General features: G+C 37.4%; 1 protein-coding gene across 3 annotated transcripts in view; it reads right to left on the minus strand.

Annotated features, from left to right (window-relative positions):
* Positions 1–691: 691 nt before the first annotated feature.
* Positions 692–21,333, minus strand: part of IBTK (inhibitor of Bruton tyrosine kinase) — a 52,908-nt gene continuing 32,266 nt past the window's right edge. The window contains exons 19-29 of one of the 3 annotated variants that reach the window (XM_079326790.1): positions 20,964–21,024; positions 20,147–20,274; positions 18,594–18,706; positions 17,862–18,010; positions 17,499–17,662; positions 16,250–16,342; positions 14,993–15,148; positions 11,291–11,443; positions 4,639–4,704; positions 4,388–4,520; positions 692–2,059 (exon numbers count right to left, since the gene is read on the minus strand). In XM_079326790.1, the coding sequence (XP_079182916.1) occupies positions 1,934–2,059; positions 4,388–4,520; positions 4,639–4,704; positions 11,291–11,443; positions 14,993–15,148; positions 16,250–16,342; positions 17,499–17,662; positions 17,862–18,010; positions 18,594–18,706; positions 20,147–20,274; positions 20,964–21,024 (1,342 nt within the window). In that variant the 3' untranslated portion in view covers positions 692–1,933. Of the gene's footprint in view, positions 2,060–4,387; positions 4,521–4,638; positions 4,705–11,290; positions 11,444–14,992; positions 15,152–16,249; positions 16,343–17,498; positions 17,663–17,861; positions 18,011–18,593; positions 18,707–20,146; positions 20,275–20,963; positions 21,025–21,333 lie in introns of all 3 variants that reach the window. The other 2 variants (XM_079326789.1, XM_079326791.1) reach the window with 2 other exon arrangements.

Raw genomic sequence — 21,333 nt, forward strand, 5'->3', positions numbered from 1 at the left:
GATTAGAGCTGAATTTGTGTTTGGCATTACAAAAAAAGGCCACAAAGTTGGGCATCCAAGCTAGAAAATGCCACATTTCTGTGACACATTTTAGCCTTAATAGAGCTGTTCTACCACAGGAGCTTAGAATTCTCAACTCCAGAAGAGTGGTACACTGACCATTCCTCACTTCTGTTTATGAATATTATGTATAACCAGTGATGATGCCTAAACAAACTGTGACAATAAAACCACAACTTGAAAGCAGTCATGCTCCTTGGCATGGTGGAAACATCAATCCTCTCAAAATTTCAGGAGAATGAGACTTTCAATAGCATTTTGAAAAATAAAGCAAATTAGCAAATTTACAGTAAGTTTACATTTGATAACAAATTAGGTTCCCACCTGGAACTGCTGCTTCTATAACTATTTCTCACATTACATAAGCTCTCTTTTAAACCACAGGATAGTTTCAGCAGGCCCTAAGGTCCTTCAGTTCATCAAGTAAAGCCCTTAATGCAAGTATTATCACCAGTTTAGTGAATGAATTACCAGTACAATTTAAAACAGAATTAAAACCTACATCTTTCCTTGCCTGTAAAGCTTAAAAATGTCTACAGTTCTTGTTTCAGACACAAAAGAAATACCTATCAATTACTCTAGTTACCTAAATCATTAATTATATATAGATAGCATATAAAAGTATACTAACTTTGTATAAATCAAGATTTTACAGTTTATTGCAGTTTTTTACAATTTTTGTGGGGGTTTTTTTGGTGTAGCTTGACCTGAAATCATTAAGACATATCTACATCACTTTTTTCAAGATTCTTTTATCACACAGTGATCAATTCTTTACATTCTTTTTCTGTAGATCTCTTCATTCCAGTTTTCCAGAGTTCATGAGTACTGACATTACCGAGGAAGTACAAGTTCAAACACATCTATACAAACAAGACAAAATTGACAAAATATTGCAGATAAGGCTATCTTTTTCTTTTTTTTTTTTTTTTTTTTGTATCTATAAATTTGTTTCAACCAGGCACAGAGAACTTTGGAACACAATATTGAAAGCCACCTATGACAATCTTTGTAGCTTAGGCGTTTGCAAATTTCCCAGTCAAGCACTCACCCCTACAGTTTTATCAACTTATACATCAATCTTTTATTTCCTCAGCACTTCAAGTGAATCATCCCCAAACACAGTGGTTCTAAAACTGTACCATATTTACCAGAGTAAGACTACAGATGGGCTAATTAAGTGGCACCACACTCTCTTGAGCTGTGTGCTTTACTTCAAGACAGAGCTAGCTGCTCCAAGGCTGGGCTCACTCACAGCAGTGACAAACATGCACAGCTGAGCACACAGAGGCACAGCCTGGGGCACAAAGGAAAATGTGCTGGCTACAGCAACCAGAGAACCAGGACTTGCACATGTAACTTAAGAAAAACTGCATTGTCAAACTGTACTTTTACATGAAGCTCAAGAACAAACTTTTTCCCAGTATTCCCAGTATTCGCAAGGAAGGTCTGAAGGACACACCACCCCCCAAACTTTAAAGGTGTTTAATTCTGCACATTCAATTCCACAATAAATCACAAAATAAACACTTGTTTTTCACCTGTTAATTTAACAAAAAACCCTTACAATTTAAGATTAGCAAATACATTCCCAATCTACAGCCTCATGTAACATTACTAATTATAGGTGTCATTAAAGAAATGCTCTTAAAACATACATACAATAGGTGCTGTGGGTAAATGACACAGTGAACACATTATTTCATTCTCTCTAACAAATGCCTAGTGATTACGGGCAGTGTTTTAATGCTGATGTTAAAAGTACATGATCCTTTTCCTTTCAGTCCAGTTTTACTTATAAGAAGAATTACAGTCTCAAAAGTGCACATACAACTATGAGAACTGTGGAAGGGAGGACTATGAAGAGTACAAATTAGTGCTTGTTCCACATAGGTGCTGCTATAGGTCCCTGTGGAGCCCTTTCAACGGTCACAAATTCTTCGGGGTTGTCAAAAGCTTCATAGTGGACTAGTAAGTCTTGAATAGCACACTCCTCAATCTGGAAGGAAGAAAAGAGCATGTATGTCAGTGTCAGGTCTACATTTACACCACAGGCATGGTTATGAACTGGCTTTACTGGCCCTGAATGCATCAAACCTCCTAATCAGGAAGGAGTAGTAGATGATGCACTCCTCTGACAACTTGAAGAAACCTCATGTTTTCAGGCCCTGATCCTCAAGGGAAACTTGAGGCACCTTGATATCTGCTAGAAAGGCAAGAGAGCTGGACAAGAACTCTAAAACATCTTCCCATTGGTAAAAAATTCTTAACACAGATAATGAAGGAGGTGATCAAGGGAGACATTCTGATGGATCTCATACTCACAAAAGAAAAGGGCTGGTCAGGGATGTGAAGGCTGAAGACAGCCTTGGCTGCAAGGACAATGACATACTGGAGTTCAGGATCCTGAAAGCTGGGAAAAAGAGAAATAGCAAACAACTTGGGACTTCAGAAGAGAAGATAATGAAGGTGTCTGCTCAGAAAAATTCATGGGATTTGGCCACAGAACAAAGAAAGTTTCAGGACTGCTGGTTGATTTTAAAGATCACCTCAGTCAAGCTCAAGAACAGACCATGCCAATGAGCTTCCCAGCCATGTAAGAATGGCAGGAGGGGCACAGCTGAACAAACCAGCTCCTGACAAAATTCAAACAAAAAGAAAGCATACAAGACATGGAAACAGAAAGAAGTGACACAGAAGAGACACTGTGTGACTACACAGGAAAAGAATTAAGAAAGTCAAAGCCCATCTGTGGTGGAATCTGGCAGGGAACACGAAGAGCAACAAAAGAGGCTTCTACAAAAGACAACACAGATCCACTACTGGATGAAAAAGACATGAGAAAGTGTGGGGACCTTTATCTTGATCTTAAGTATAAAGATCGGGCTCCAGCAATACCAGACCCTGGAGATCAGAGCTGGCCAAAATGACTGTAACATCACTCTCAAAAAAAACCTTTGAAAATTGTTGCAATAAGGGTTAATGCCTGAGGACTAGAAGGAATCAACTGTCATTCCTACCTTCAAGAAGGGCAAGAGAATCTGAGTGACCTCTAGGTGATGTCCAAGAAAGTGGTACAGCTTAATTACTAAATAAGAGTTGAATTGGGCAAGTTTAAGAACACACATCATACATGCCATGGGAGACAGACTGAAAACTGGCAGAACTGGTGATGTCAAATGGTTGTGACCAGCAGCACAGAGTCCAGCTAGAGGCTAGTGACCAGCACCAACACTGAGACTAGAGCCAGTACTGTTTAACATCTTCATCAGTTACTCACAGGAAGACACAGTACAGCCTCAGCAAAGTTAAGAGCAGTAGAGAACTGGAAGGAGTGGCAGATACACCACCACATCATTGTGCTGCCACTCAGAAAAACCCAGACCATGCTGGAAAAGTGGGCTACAGGAAATCTCATGAAATTCAAAAAAGGGAAACACACTAGTACACACTGGTAGCTGACAAGCTGGAAAACAGTCTAGCATAAAAGGAATGGAGGTTCTGGTGGACAATCAAGACTTTTAGCCAGCAGTGCACTCATATGGCAAAGAAAGGTGACAGCCTCCTATGCTCTGTGAGGGACAGTGCTGCCAGAGAAGTGAGACAGATGACACTTCCCCTCTACACAGCACTGGTGAGACACACTTGAAGTGCTGGGTTCATTTCTTGACCTCCCATTACAAGAGATACATGGATATAATGAAGAGCCCAGTGACATGGCACAAAAACGATTAAGAGCCCAGCACATCCGACACTGAGGAAATGCTGAGCACTGCGCTTGTTTAGTGTGGATAAACGAAGGCTTAGGGTGATCTTATCAAAGTGTATAAATACCTGCTAGGAGAGAATAAAAAGAACTGACCTGTGCAGTGATAGCCAAAAACAGGAGAAGAGGAAATGGGCACAGATTGAAAAACAGAAAATTGCATTTAAAAATCTTTTTCTGGGGTCAGAATGGTCCCTGGAACAGGTTTCCTAGAGAGGCAACTTGTCTTCATCTTTGCAGATAATCAAACGCTGCCTAGCTTTGAGAAACCTGCATTAAAGTGACCCTGCTCTAAGCAGGGGTTTGGATTAGACAATTTCCAGAGGTTTCCTTCAAACTCAACCATTCTCTGATGCTGCAAATACATTTATTATGGACTCAGCCATTTTGACTTTAATAGAGGCCTACCTTATCAAACAGCAGTGTGAAGTTATTTTTAAATTATATTTAATAATGCAAATAACATGTACTAATACATAACTAATACTATTAACTGACCTTTGAAAGAGCCATTGGAAACTCCTTGTGTTACTTTAGAACAGCAGTAACTTAGCACTTTACCTGGATCAATGCCAAAGGCTTTTCTCTGCTCCTAATAAGAGCAGCTTCTTGCTGGCGTTCTTCCTCTACAATAGCTGAGAACATGACAGGTGCAATCACAGGAGAGCTGGCTGGTGATGCTGCTGACCAAGGACTGAAATAAAAACAAAAACAAACAATTAAAAAAAAACCAAACAGCATTATGAAGCAACATCAAGGTGAGCACAACATACAGTAAAACAAGTCCTAGAACCTAAGCCACTATAACTTACTTATGACTCTCCTGTGAAGAATCCAGAACATGGTCTTCCAGACCTGGGTTACTTCTAGTGTTGCACCTGGAGACAGGTAGGAAAGGAAAGGAAAGTACTGGCAGAGCATTCTCCTACATCAGATTGTGAAATACAAAATTGCAGTAGGAAATTACAACAAATGTGTAGGGTTTTGACAGAGGAAAGGCATAAGGATATAATGTGGAATTTGTTTTCAAGTGTGATACTGTGACTGAAAAAGATATTGATTCTTATTTCTAACTACCAGACCCTAATGGAATTTCATCTTGGACATTAATTCTGGCATTTCCAAACATTTAAGGATTTGAAAAAAAAAAAAAATTTCATTTCTGGTTGTTTATTAAAAAAAAGAAAAAAAAAACAGACTTGCATGCAAATTAGCCAACGGAGTTATGCACTAACAGCATTACCTATAGAAGTTTGCAATTAATATGAAAGAACAAAAAACTCAAGATAAAAAGATAAAGATTCAAGATAAAAAATACCAACTATCCTGCATTCAAATGAAGTGTTTCATGCAAAAGAGACAGTGCAGCAATCTCACCAGAGTAAATTCTTTGAGTGTAAACCCATAAATTATGGACTTTCAGTCCATTTCCTGTAACCACCTCTCACATTCACAAAAACAGCATAAAACTAAAATTAACAGAATAGAAAAAAAATATTGAAATATTTATATAGTTCCTAGCAGGAAGATATTTAATTCAGTCACAAAATGTTAATCTCTCAACAAAAAGAAGTTCACATTTGTTACACTGTATTCATTAAGAGACAAGTATATTTGTCAGAAAAATCCTACACCAGGAAGAGAGGGCCCTACTCTCATGATTTAATACCTATCTTTGACAGGATAGTTTTGTAATTTCCAGAACCTTACAAAAGTGTTACAGCATACTGTGAAATGCTGGCAAGCATTTTTTGAATTATTCTATGCCACTGCAAACAACTCTAAGGGTGTTGCTGTTTGAATAAATCATTCTCAGTTTTCCTTAGCACTTTGGTAATCCTTTGTAAGTGACCACAAGTTCTTGCATAAAACAGGAAAAAAATCCATAGAAAGTTAAGAGAATTCCAGTAATTACCAAGTTCTCTGTCTGAAATATTTTCCCCAGAATACAATTCCAAGGATAACAAAAAACATGACTCCTACCACTAAGTAGTAAGGGCAAGATCTCAAAAAATCTGAAATCTAACTAACATCCATCATCAAAAACGGATTTAAAATAATTGTGTTGAGCTTTCTGTCACAAAACATCATTTTCCCCACAAAACAAACAATGCACATTGCCAGGTCATGCATCCTTGTACTCAGTCTGAAAAATATGGACTGAGTAAATGGACTACGAGATGGGTGGAAAATGGTCTGGAAATGGATTAGCTGTACAAAGTCCAACTGGAAACCAAGTACTAGTGGGGGTCCTCAGGGACTGATACTGGAACTAATTCTGTTAAGCATGTTTGGTAGAACAGAACAGACCCTCAGCAAGCCACAGCTGGCTGTGGAGAGGTTGGGAATGGTGCACATTCTGGATGCCAGGCTGCCTTTCAGAAGCCCTCAAGAGGCTGGAGAAATGGGCAACAAGAACCAATGAATTTCAAAGGCAAGTGCAGAGTCCCATATTTGGAAGAGAACAGCCCTGCAAGGCAGTACAGGCTGGGACTGACTGGCTAGAAAGCAGCAGAGAGAAAGCAGAACCTGCAGAATCCTGGCTGGCAATTAGTTGAAGATGTTACTAGCCAGTGCCTCTGCAGCAGAGACAGCCAACTGCATGCTGGGCTGTGCTAGCAATACTGTAGCAAGGCAGCCAGAGGAAGCAATTCCTCCCATTTATCCGTCTACATACAGAGTATCACTCTAAGGTTTGGGCTCCTCAATACAAAAAGGAAGCTGTCAAATTAGAACAAATCCAGGATTAGGAAGAATGTGTTCTGCTAATCCTAAAGGGGGGCAGCAAGGGGGATATCTCATTGCTGTCTTCAACTACTTGACTGCAGGATAGTGAAAAGATGAAGCGAGAATCTTATCAGAGGTGCACAATGACAGAATAGAGGCAACATACATAACAAGCAAAATAGTAAATCCCAGATAGATAAAATGAAAAATAAAAATACCATATAGAGATGATTATCCACTGAACTTTGCTGCCAGAAAAGTCTGGGTATCTTCACACTTGGAAGCAGTCACAGCTCAACCAGACCAGGTCCTGAGTATCATGATCTAGTTTGACTTATTTTGAGCAAGAGGCTAAACTAGAGAATCAGAATTATTCTGTGACTTCAAAACAGGACACTATTTTTTAGTTGCATCCAGCTCTGAGGTCCTCAGCACAAAAAAAAAAAAAAAAAAAAAAAAAAATGGACCTTGGTGCAAGTCCTGATGAGGCCACCAAGGTGATTAGAGGCATGGAGCATCTCTCCATTCAGGGAAAAACAGGGAATTGGGTTTGTTCAGCCTGGAAAAAAGAAGGCTTCAGAGTGACATAATTGTTGCCTTCTAATACAAGAAGGGACCCTGTAAGAAAGGTGGAAAGGGACTTTCTACAAGCACAGGTAATGTTGACAAGGCTTCAAACTAAAAGAGTGCAGGTCCAGTTTAGATATTAGGAGAAATTTCACTGTGAAGGTGGTGTGGCACTGGAACAGGTCCCCCAGGGAAGCTGTGGATGCCCCACACCTGCAAGTGTTCAAGGCCAAGCTGGATGGAGCCCTGAGGAACCTGGTCTAGTAGGAGGGATCTTTTCCCCTGGCAGGAGGGCTGGAACGAGATGATCTTGAAAGTCCCTTCGAACTCAAACCATTCCATGATCAATTAGTTTCCAGCTTTTACTGCATTTAAAGATAACAACATTGAAAAGCAGAAAAGAACCAAAGAAAAGGAAGACAAACAGGAGATGGAGGCAGTCGTCTGTTCTTTTATACTGACATTATCTTACAATTTTATCTCTTTTTCCACCTGCTTTAATACTACTCCCATTCCAGCACATTTGACAGCAACTGATTTGACAGCTAAACTCTTATTTCCATTCCCAATCCAAAGAAGTCATAGCACTGCTACAAATGAACCCAACTGGATTGTTACACTTAACAAACCTGATGACTTCTATACAAACAAGTCAAAAAAACCCAAATAACAACAAAAAAAACCACCTCAACAGTAATTTTCCAAAAGTGGAATTAATAGTTCCAGCATCACAGCATACTCTAGTGATCAGTTAAAAGGCAAGTAAATACCTGTGTCACCTCCCTCGTTTAAAGCCAATGGAGCTTTAAAATGTAGGAAGCAGTCCAGATATTTGGAAGCAGTTTGTACATATGTACATCTGTGTTTCTTGCTAACAAGACACTCAGTCCAGATATAAAATCAACTGCAGATATTTCAACATGCTAATTTAATTCCTCAGCTGGCATCAAAATGACTAGGAGAAATGTGAGGCTAGCACACACAGGAAAATGGAAAAAAAGCTACAAAAATATAGAACTTGGAAACCTGGAAGTCTTAGAAATTAAGACTGATGCAGACATATAAATGGTTCTGCATGGAAATAAACCAGCCAAGTATCATCAGTACTGAACCAACCTGATTAACTCAGTTGGCTGAACTTGCCATGACTCTTGTGCAGCCACCAAAATGTCCCAGCCCTCCCTCAGCTCCCCAGTGGTTCTTAAGTAGTTGTTCATGAGACGCCAGGTCAGGTTTGGTGCCTTCCTGATCTAATAACTGATATCAGAAAAAGAAGACAAAGCCTGGTCTCCTACAGAACCCTCCTGGGTTTTTCTATACCATTTGAATCATGTGCTACATATTAGCTCATTATTAGCCATGACAGAACTAGGCCATTCCCACACAAAGCTGCAAATACTTGTTTCCACTAAGACTCTTCACTGCTCCCTGGAGTAACACAGTGAAGACAACTCAGGCTGCCACAACTAAGTTATGTCAGGCCTATGTTTTTAGCTTGGACTATGAGCTGCACATGTACAGCATAACTCCCAAGGCTGAGGTGGCCCTGGAAACCATGCAGCCACATCCATGCACCCCAGCTCCTGGGATGATCTGCCTCTGAATGAAATACAGTTCAAATCACCACAATTCATTACATGGTTTACCTAAAAAAAAAAAGTCTGCATTGCAAAAATTGGAAGGTGATGGTACATAGAAGAAAGAATGCTTATGTCACTATCCAAAATACTCTCATCCAGTGATCTAAGAAAATTGTCAGCTCAGTTAGTGCACAGCTTATCCAAAGGAGAAGGACAAAGCAGGAACATTAAATAATGCAATTGTCTTCAGTATCCCATCACCAAGTCTAACATTAACAGGTGAGGATTGCTTATGTTCTACATTTTTGTAATTTCCTTCCCTTAAAAAGGAAGGGGTAAGGATGTGCATAATTAATCTTCACAGAAATAGCAATTAAATGCCACAAGTAAAAAATCACAGCCTACTGTGACAAAACTGTACAGTCAAAAATAAAATAGAAATCCACTCATAAGTTTCAGATAGAGGAACTAGCCACCTAGGTTCTTTATACCTAACGGAAAGAAATAAGCATCTTCAGACACAATTTGAAAACAACCTGAAATAACTTTGGAGGGGCCTTCTTTTCAAAGTGATGATAGTCAATTTAGCCATCTACTAGGCCTCCACTAGATTAATGTGTCATCTTCAGACATTTAATGTATTAGACCTGGATTCAGTTTGAATAGTCCACTTTGAGAGCCTGCAGACTGGCCAGGCTGCGAAGATGAGACAGGGCAATGGAAAAGAAATTACTTGATGAAGATCACAGAGCTGTTGTGACAAAGCTAATAATAGAATCCAGTGCAAATTCTCTTCTCATGAGCTCTTGGAATCTCCCATATGATGAAAAGTTTTATTATTGGGCTAGCAACAAAATGAACAATACCTGTTCTGCAGATTAGTGTTTCATGTTCCCACACCTCCACTCACAACAGTAAAGCTCAATTCAGCTTTATCATTCTGTTCCTGAGGAATGCCTCCCCATCACACACACTCCAAATGCCTCCTACCTCTCTCCTCAGACACTATCCTACACACAACATTCCTACATTTCTACCCTCATTTTATTCTCTATATAGCAGTAAAACATGTAATACTTCTGTCCTAGGGAAACACCAGTTTTTATACAGGCTGCACAACCAAAAGCAAAGCCCAGCAAAACTTTCTTTTCCCCACAGAGGAGTCAGTTATTGGAGCACAATGAAACAGGAGTTCATAAGAAAAACAGCTGGATAATGACACAGCTCCTTGTGCACCAACAGCTCAGCAAGCTTCTCCCTCAGGGCAGCTGCATAAACTTGAGTCAGACTGCTCTAAAGTTGTGCTGTAAGAAGAGTTGTGTGAGGAATTACAGAAGGACCCCCTCCTTACCCAGGAGCTGCATTTAAGCTCAGTCCCTCAGGCCCTTCTTGAGCTATGCTGCAGCTATGGCCAAGCCCAGCTTTGCTGTTCCTGAGCTTGACTGGATTTGCAGGTTTGACGTCAACCTTGCCTGATCCCAATGCACCTGTCTGTGCTCACTGACTGTGGCTCATCCTGGTTTCTGTCACAGAGCCTGCCCTGCTCACCTCCTGCAGGCATACTGGGCTGTGCCTTTGCCAGGGAAGGCACCAGTCAGCCAGCTGTGCTGTCACACTTGGCTTCCCTACCACTGTGCATCAGCTGGCCTGCAGTGCTTCCAGATACTAGGTGGTAAAGTCTGTAAGATTTTCAGGCTCTCTGTTTTGTAAATATATTTGAAATGTTTAGCATTCAAAGTTACTGATGACAGGGGGAAGGAATGCAGGTGGGTGGACAGTTCAGTCATACAGACCTCCTTCCTCAGCTTAGGCATTTATTTTAACCCAGAACAGTGATTCTATTGGAGGTAGCAAGAAAATGCACAGCAAATGTTTTGACCAAAGAGCAATGTTGTCTAATAACTACAGGTATAATTTACATGTGCCTTTTATCTTTAGAACTGTAACCCCACAGCAATTATAAAATACAGACAAAACTAGTGCACCAATGTTTCTGTAAGCTTATTTAATCCATGAAAAACTGCACTTAACTTTATAAGAAAACTCAGATTAGGAAATGCCAGAACTGTGTTTGAATAAACTAGTTTTATGCATTCAGTGGTTAATACTGAAATACTTCTTAGCAAAATGTTCCATGAATACCATATCTGAATGCTCATGAATACCTAATTTCTACAGGTTAGAAAATACAGATTTATCATTTTATGCATACATACATATGCAAACTACCACATATAGACACATTTTGTTTGGAGCCTGAAACTATAGATACATAGATATAGATGATGATATAGATATAGATAGATACAGATATAGATACAGATATAGTTATAGATATAGATGACATTGATATAGATCCATCTATTTGGATACAAAAACTTTGACACTGAAACAAAGTACTAGCAGTAGCATTAAATTGTTTAAGTCCTTAAGCTTCCTATTCTTAAGAGTATTCCAGTCTTATTAACAGAATCATCAGAAGAATGCTCTTTTTAAATGACAATTTTATTCTTTTTTATTTCAGCAGAATTTAACAGGTCATTGTGCTTCTTGTATAATGGTTGACCAATTAGAAAAAATGCATTCTTACCTTATGGTGTTTTGGACTGAAGAATCCTCAGATCCTTTATATCTACATCTTTTAATACTAGTACCAGGTGAATTATTCACACTCATACACTTTTCTTCTTCCATCACAAGATCACGGAATGACTTTGGCAAGGCAGAATGTAATGAAGATGACCTTTTTAAAAACAAAAATGAAACAAAACCACTGCACTTTATACTTGTACTTTCCAAGAATCCATATTATTCCATTATTCAGATAGCAAAGAGACCTTCCTACATACTAAAAATACATTATTACTTAGATTTTGTAGACCGCTATTATCTTGTTAGACTCTATTTGCTAAAATGCATTTTGGGTCATATAGTTAAAGAACAGGAAATAAATATCTATGAGAACAGAGGAAGCCAGTAGTTTTAAAATTCTTTTAGAATTAAAAAAAAAAAAAAATCAAACTCCAACCTCCCCACCTATTCCCACCATCTCATCCTCTTATAAAACAAATTTTTTTTCATAGATGGCTTGTCTTAGATAAGCTGTACCTTTTCTGAGAGTGCTAGTCTTTGAAAAGTATTTTCATAAATCACAGTGCTCCAGGTACTGTCGATCTAACACAGGCAGTTCACCACCATGAAAGTCAAGTATAGCTGATCTTTTCTTCCCAAGATACTAAATGAGTTACTCATACCTGCTGGAGGCTCTATAAATCCCTTAATCCGCAATGAAGTTCAACAGAACTGATATCCTTCATTTTCTTTTACTTGTCCAAGCAAAAGTTACTGAATTAGATACTGCATATTATCTTTCAAAAATAAACTATTAAGAAAATATAGTAATTTAGTATCTTAGGTATTATGAACACTTTCCAAACCCAAAGCCTTTTTGTTTACAGAACTCAAGGCAGTTATCACTACTACTTGTCTTAGCTATCAAGGCTTTGGAATTAATTCTTCATATATTTGCTTACATTTGACTTTACTAAGCATAGCAGTTCCATGTATTGCAAAATACACATAATATATTCTGAAAGAACAGCTCTGCTTATTTTCTCCTCAAGGAAAAAAGGAAAAAAAAGTGTTTATAAACACTACTGAAGTAAACAATCTATACAATGCCAATTGTTTGTGCAACTGCCATAAGAGCAGCATCTCAAGTCAAAGACATTCAAAATACATCTAGGTGGGACACAATTTAAGGTAACAAATATAAAGGCATTTTAAAAGTGCAACATTGTATCTGATACATTACAAGGAAAGCATCTAAAATCTAAGCATGGTGTCTGATGTTACACCACCCAGACTTAAGTTTGGATTTTTTTTTTTTTAAATATTGGGTAAGCAGCACAGAAGATAGAGAAAACAGAGTGGGTACCTCCAGACAGAGGGTACCCAGACAGAGGGTACCCAGACAGAGGTACCTCGAGACCTCCTCCAAAACTATTATACTTATTCCATGGTCCATGGGATCTGCTGTCACAAAACCCACCCACTTCTGCTAGTAACATTTTAAATAGCCTACTTTAACATGATGTGCCCATTTCCATGAATATTCTGCATTGCAACCAGATCCACTTGCAACAGAGAGCCAAAAAAAAAAAACCAAAAAACCAACCCACAAACAACATCTCCGAAAAAAATCAACTGTGCCATTCTCATTTGTGAACCCATCCAAAACAATTATTTGTGGCTTAAAATTATTTGTCTGAAAAGTGGTACAAAGATTTCCTAACATGTAACAACTCTAAATTTCAGCTTTTCCTGTCTGATAAATTGTTGTTTTTATCTAATTTGTAAAATTAGCAAAACTAATTTATACTTTTTTTTAAAGTGGAATATGACTAAGTTTCTCTAAGCTGTAACTGCAAACCATCCAAGCATGGAGTTCTAAAACAGCTTCTGATGTTAAGAATAAACTGGAATATTGTCAAGCCAACAACCTAGACACCAGGATACACAATTGTTAATTTTCAAGAGAGACTTCAAATCTCTTCATGCCTCTGGTCTTGAAAAGCAGTAGACTCTGCTGAGCTTAAAAAATGGCTCAAAACAAGCAAGCAACACTCAGAAACCCTTGATCAAAGTAGTTTTAGAGAACTAATAAAGTCAACATGCAGTCAACTTTAGACATTTTTTTAAAGTATTACCAGAGTGGTATTTTATTTTCCCCTTCTAACTCTCACTTTTCTTCAAAGCAGGAAATATAGGTTCAGTTTCCCCCAAACTGGAGGTTTCACTTGGTAGAAAAGGTAGGGCATAGTGTATGACAGACTTTCAGTCAACCAAAAAAAGCCAGAAGGTCCCACACCCTTCTGGCAAGTGTGCTTCACTGCATTCAATATCCAAGTTGAATATCTGATTTCAGTGGAACACAAGTTCTATGCCTTTGACAATACTGCATGTGTGGAAAGCTCAATCGACTGCCAAATGCACTTAATACTCCACTGTGAATTTAAAGACTAACTCTGCAAATGTAATATTAGAGTAGATGAGTAGATGAGTAATACAACCATTCTACAAAAATACTTTGAACAACTAGCAGGAGCAATCAAATAATTGATCACTTGCCTAAAGCAGCTTGAAGTTTATTCAATAAATGTTTTCTTCCAGCAGCGAGGCCTAATTTTAAAAATTCATATAGCTCCCACTGGTTCTGTGCTTGAACTCTTGAGCTACCGGCATTTTCCAGATTGGCAGCCAGAGGAACGCAGGAGGAACGTGTGGAATCACGCACAGTGACCACATGAGCATTGGATTGGATTCCATCCTCCTGAAATATACCCTAGCCTTTCCACCTAAGATGGTTTGTGTAACACAGCAGGCCCAGCTCTTTCCAAAAACTGTTTAATCAGAACCTTAAGAGCACAATATACTTTTTGGAGACATTTATCTGAAGATATTAAAAAATCAGTCTTTATTTGCTTTTTAAAAGCAAGGAACAATTCATAGACAGTTTGCAGGTCAAGTAATCCCCAATAGGTAAAGAATTATCTATCAGAGAGTAGATGAATAGTATGAATAAGTCAAACTATTCAGGCAGGACCTGCCTTTCTTAAACCTCTGCTGGCTGGACCTGAAACCTGGTTGTCCTACACATGCCATGTTAAGGCACCAAGGATGACCTGCCCCAAGAGCCTCCCTGGAGGCTTATTACAGCTATTATAAACCTAGCTCACTGAAGAGATGATACAGTATTTTTGTATTTGTGTAAGTCACCAGCATTCAAAGTCATTTTCAACCTCCTATGCATCCTTCCACCATAAAAACTTTTAGAAGTATCCAATGCTCCCTCCAGCTCCAAGACACCTAGGTAACTTCGTTATCACTAATGTGAGTCAATACTGCTCTAGTCCAAAGTCATTCCAGACCTTCTCCCAAGAAGGGCTAACATTTTTCTTTATGTTTTTGACAGAGAAAGAACATTATTCATAATGGTTTTCAATAAACTCTTCCTAACTAAGTTTCAGAGCTTGTTCTCAATGTTCTTCTTCTATCATTTACTTCGACACCATCTGCAAATCAACTATCGTACACAGGAAAGAACCAGATGAGATGCAGTCTTCTGACTCAGAGCAAAATTTCAAAGAACTGTTAAACTGCAACCACTGCATTTTCCTACCCACTTTGAATTTCTAGATTACTTCCAAATGTAGATACAAATAGTTCAGTTTGCCTATTCAATGTAAAAACTCTCCAAAGAAAAAGAATTGATATTTTATTTATAACATACCATGCATTCCCTAGTTTTGCAACCTTTGTGGGTGGAGGTGGTGCAGTAACTAGAGTGGTAGGCTCTGGGCTGCTAGCTACTGATCCACTATCTTTTGCTGCCAGGGCAATCATTTTCCTTTGCTTCTGAGAAAGCTTGATTCCATGAGGCACCATTCTGCTGTGAATGAACATTGCAAAAAAGAAGATGTAAGGCCAGTGATGTCAGAGATGACTCACCTTTAATCCTGTAAATTAAACTGAGAAATAACTTATTTCCTAAACAAAAATACTTTGCTTAGAGTGCCAAAAAGCAAATGGGGGCAAGGGCTCAGGTGGCCTTATCAAGACTGACAGAAAGAAAAGCATCGTAGGAGTATTCTTCACATAGATATTCACAAATGAAAACATGCAGAGTAGGAATCAAGTCACCAAAAGAGGACTACCACCAGATTGAGACTATTTTGTAATCTTGTGATTTTTTTAGAGCTTGTCAATCTTAGCACCCTTAAACCAAAAATATTCATACATTAAAAGAAATTTTTACAACAGCATAGAGCCATTTCTTCTATCTGTAATAATTTTTTTTTTCTTAGCTATTTGGATTCTTCAGTCTTGGCTGTTTTGTTTACAGTTTCTGAATCTGTCTAGCAACCAAGACTTTACCAGGTTCCATGAGTACTGTTCTAACTCTTCTTTATGAGAAAGCCAGACCTCAAAGGCCATGAGTCATCTCCTGTTCTCTTCCATATGTCACCACTTAAACAACACTAGGTTTAATACACTGCCTTGTTAAAAAGCACATTAATCTCCCTATGTCTTCTGGGATGCTTCTACAAGAAGGAACCACACTTGCTTTTGTCTGAAGAATTGTCAATATCAAGACATGGGTTCTGGGAGAGGTCAGAGAGTGCAAGACAAGAAATGAACTTCCCAAATTCAGTACTCATGTACAAGCAATTTCCAAAGTCCTACGGACAAGAATTAATTAATTTGGGTCAGAAACAGAAAGGCTCAGCAAGACAGGCCACTTATCTTATTTAAGATACTAGCACACTTGCTCTTTTGCAGTAGTTGACAAAACAAGATTAGAGTAAAATAAAGGGATACATTTTGTATGCTCAAAGAAAAACAACATAATGAAGTAAACAAAGCTTTTCAAAACCAAATAGGACAACTTTTCTCCTGCTTTTTTTAAACAAAATGGCCTAAACCACTAATTAAATTCATAACAACCTAGCCTATCACACTTTTTTATAGATTTTGGTTTTTTACCAACCTTGAATTTGCCTTTGGCGTGGTTCCACACTTCTGCATACTTTCTTCAATTTCCATGATGGTTCTCAGATCCATAGCAGGAGGGCTGGCAGGGCTAAATAAAAAATAAAAAGTTACCTTACAAGGCACTGATTTTTACTTACATTCCACAGTTCCAGCCCTCACTGAAATCCTCTAAATCATACATAGGATTGGTAACTGGTTGTATAATTTATGTGTTTCCTCAATTATGGCAAACCTCAAATAAAATGTTTCTGACAAAACTTTTATAAATATATACATTTTTAAGAGCACACTATAAAAATACTTTCAAGACTCATTATACTATGAAACAAAAAGATGTGAACTATGATTACTTGAAAAAAATTAGACCCCTAAAAAAATTAGATTCCTCAAACTATGATTACTTAAAAAAAATTAGATAGCTAAATAGGGATATTTATTTAGTAGTAAAAATGCTCATGCTAAGTTATAGAGAGGCACTGCTTGCAGCTCTGTCCTGAAGGTTGAATTATTCTCTTTGAAATACAGAATTAAAATTATTTCATATGATAAATAAAACAGTTTCTGTTGTTGATGTTATGTAGCACTCTGACTGCACTCTCAAACTTCATGTATCAGTTTCTTTTTCATACATGACCTAATTTTAAACTTTCACAGAAATGAGCATGAATTAAATCTAGACATTCCCAAGCTTTGCAAAAAAACTAAAAATTAAAATATGCGAAGTTAAAGGCATCTGTAAACTGCATTATAGCTCGATTCAAAGACAGGCTTTGAAATAAAATATAACCAGCATTTCCTCCATCTCTCCTTAAAGATAAAAAATGAACTCCATTTTTTTACTGTTGTACCAGTTAAACCTGTGGTGTTGACTTTTACAGCCCATTTTAGTCTAAAAGCGTGAAAAATCTCGAAGTTCAATGGAGCTTCTAAAGGCTTCAAGTATGGTATGATTCTACAAAAAACTCTCAAGTATTTTACATAGTATTAACCAAGTAGGTATTATAAAAACAGATATTAGAAGTACAGACTGGAAGCAATTTAAAAAAATAACAATAATATATATTGCATTGCTTTGCTCAATTAATAATTACAAAATGTACTCCTTTTATTAAATTACCAAAATCTTGAGTTCATGTGTCATGTAATGTATGACCATTTTGAAGAGCAGATAGCTTTTTAGTCTGAATACAACATTATTAGCTTTACTACCAAGTGAAAAACAGTGACTGTAAGTATTACTGCACCTGAAGCTGGTTGCTACCCAATTGGGAGAGCTTGCAGAGCTGTGTCTGGCACTGGGAATGGACTGAGGAACAGACTGCGTCAATGCTGATGCTCCCTTGTATGACTTCATCTCCTTATTAGGGTGAGAGGCTTTCATACCCTGACTGCATACTTTTTCCTTCATCTAAAAATCAGGCAGAAAATTGTTGAATAAACACTACAAACACTAAATTTTATTTTCTTAATCAAATAAACAGTAACTCTTCAAAGTTGTCTACTCCATCATAAGTACAACACCTTCACAGAAAGACACAAAAATACAAATGCTACTTTTGAAGGACTAGTTAATCATAAACAAAAAAATTGCTAAGAGGAAATCCAACCTCAGTCCTTTCTGGATGAAATCCTTTTGTGAAGTCAGGGGACTGCAAGTCTCTGGGACTACTCACTCCTGCATAACTACCTTCAGAGTCAGATGTTAAGAGTTCTGGAAGTGATTCTACTGAGTTAGCTTTATCCAATTTTACTGAGCCTAGAAATAAAAAAGATAGTAGAACGATTAAATCATGAGAGCTAGACTTAACAAACACAAAAATTATTCACTCCACATGATGAATATAAAACCACCACAGTTTACCTAGTCCAGAATACTAGCCAGTGGTTAGTATAAGCAGATTTTAGGCTATCCTAAATATTTTTTCAGAATAACATTACTCCCAGTTTTCTTCCTCTGTCTTACAATATACAAATAACAACAGCACTTTTCCTTTGAATTTTTTTACCATCTTTTCAATAAAGAGTGACTAGTTTATGTTTCAGGAAAAAAAACCTCACAATGCATTAACAAAAATTTTCCACTCACTAAAACCACACGAGAAAATGTGCATTATGTTTATTTGATAAAAGACATGTTTTTATCTGAACTCTGGGCACAAACTTCATATGACAAACACCCTTTAAAAAAAAAACTTTAATCTTAAGAATTCATTATTACAACTACAGTGTTCAGTAGAAAAGAAAACATCTTTCTAAGATTTTCTTCTTGAAATACAGAAATTGCATTGCATATTACACTTTATGTTCTGCTTTTATACCTGGATCTCTTTCCCACTGACCTGTAGAGGCAGGACTCTGAATAATATCTGATAGATTATATCCTCCAGAGCTGTCAGACCGTTTTCGTGGCTTCTTTTTTGCCTTCGTTTTTGCTTTTTTGAAAAGGGCTTCCCTAAAATAGAAAAAAACAAACAAAAAACCCTCCATGGAATGCATTAAAACCAAAGAAACTGAGTTTCAGAACTACCCATGTCATGTTTTTCAGTCAGTCATAGCAGTTATACTTCAAGCAGTAGTACCTGATCTCAGCAGCTGGCACTAGCTGCTTGCTCCTGCTCTGCTTAGGCACTGGCACCACCATTTCATAAATTATTTTGGGGAAAAAAGAATTCAGGAGGAAAAGAAAAAAACTCTTTCCAATCTAGATCTAGCCTCAGGACTATTATAGTGCATGTAAACTTCTGCTGAGACAGTGGAAGATACAGCTGCTGCACAGGCTGGCACTGCCATCTAGGTCAGATTAAACCTGCTACACATCAGAGCAACTGACATAAAGCAAATTACAGACAATTCTCCATGTTTTTCTCTCTTGCTTTCTCCTGAATTACTGAAGTTCAATAAACGCCACAGTTGGTCTCACTTTTCCCCAACATAAACACTGTCACCATAACACTAGTTTTCAATAAAGCAGATAAAGGGTGATGTTATCTAAATGTCATGTGTTCACATATATGCTATTAAGAAGAGGAAAATCAAATAAAAGACTTCTTCCATTTTAACCAAACTACTAGATATTCAAAATTATATGAATTGCAGCTACAATTTACTATTTCAAAGCTTCTTTAAGCAGCTTTTTGTGAAGTAACTATATAACAATTTATTAATTCTTGCAGCACTACCTTACAGTACTTGGGGTACCTATTTTTTAACCCTTGGACTACTCAATTCCCTAGAAGCTACCACCCAGCCTTGAAAAACACTAAAAGGCTTGAAGTCAAATCCAAAATAGACTCCCAGTTTCCTTGAACTGCTAGTTCTTACCTACACTAGTTCATTTAGTGCAACCTTTCTGACACAAGTGCTCAGAACAGTACACAATACTGCAGGTGAGGCTTCTTCTGCATGCTGACAAGAGTATCCTACTATTTGGAAGCCTGTTACCAAGCTAGACTATCATACTACAAAGCTCTGCATTTCACTTGACAATTCCGTTAATATCAAGAAATTTAGACTATCACAATTTTTCAAACAAATCTACAGTACATTCAAGTCTGTTTTTTTCTCTTTTGATTTCTCCTAATTCAGTGAAGTATAATGAACTGCACAGTTGGTCTCACACATACACAGATACTCTCATCACATGCACAACTCCCAAATATCACTGTGAATGCTCATACTGTAACCTTTACTCACATGCAACTGATAAATTAAAAGTGCTCTGCTGCAGTTTTGTGACTTTTTCAAAGACTTTAGAAAACTGAGAATAGTCTTTGAAATCTCCACTTCTTAGTATTTCAATTCTGAACTTAAAAGCAGTCAGGCACCAATGCAAATGGGGATTAATACCACACAGTTCATCTAGTTAAAATATTGATGAAAGAGAGATACTTACTGAGAATTTTGTTCTGTATTCATTTCATCCCTTAAAAAGACAAAGTTCTCTCCATCTTCAGGCTCAAAAGAACTTATGTCAGGTCCATCTGGATATGGAGTAATTACTCTCCTGACCATAGCTGGAATCTGTAGTTGTAAAAGCCATTACATTGAGTTTCTCTTAAATTGTATGCTAGCAAATTTATGTAAGAGGACAGAAACTAATGGTCATTCAAAACACTTTCACAGATCAGGTAATTAATTACTTAAGAAATTTACAAACTTAAGTTACATCTTTAAGCAAAATTGGAGAAATATCTTAAGTGACAGACTCAAAATGCCTATGTTTCACCTATTATTAACTCAAGGCAAAAAATGCTTCGAGATTTTGCAAATATTTATTTCTTACAGTTAGAGAATACTGGATTATAATGTATCTTGGCTTTCACCATTGCATTACAGTTCAATTTTCACATTATTCTTCTTACTGATTTTAACATCTATATGACCACCCTGAACTTTTCAGCTTTCTTCTTAGTAAGGGATGCTCTTTTCCATTGCTTAGACTGTTCCATGCAACAATTGTTAATTACAGAACATTATTATGTTTAATGTCTATAACTAAATAACTTAGAAGACACAACACTGTTGCAGCAGTAGCTAGTGAATAATGAAATATTAACTCCTTGAGAGTGATAATAGCAGCAAACAACTTTATCTTTTGAGTCAGATGTTCCACTTCAGACTGTCACCTACAGACTCAGCAGGTACATATTTATCACTCATCTATTCTCATTTTACACCTAATCAGCTTACACTCAAGTTGTACAACTTACCATTTTCCTGTAATAAACAGACAGATCCTTCACAACTTCATCACTTAAGACATCCAGAGTCCTAAAAAAAAAGTTATCTTTATTATTAAAAACCAAATGCATCTTAGCAGCTTATAAAAAAATCATGTTAATGAAAAATTCAAATTAGTATTTTGGATGAATCTCACCTACAGGTATTATCACCTATTCATTGTGATCAGTCTAAAGCAAGACACTGAACAAAAAACAAAAACTAATCAACACCTTTGTTGTAGGGCAGGATTAAACACACAACCTTCCCACCTACTTTACTTAAGATCACAGCCAAAAAAGACCTATATAAAAAGTTACCAAGAACTGGACATTGCTTTACCTATTTCCTCACACTGCC

Source organism: Erithacus rubecula (assembly GCF_903797595.1).
Source record: "Erithacus rubecula genome assembly, chromosome: 2".
NCBI classification, from domain to species: domain Eukaryota; kingdom Metazoa; phylum Chordata; class Aves; order Passeriformes; family Muscicapidae; genus Erithacus; species Erithacus rubecula.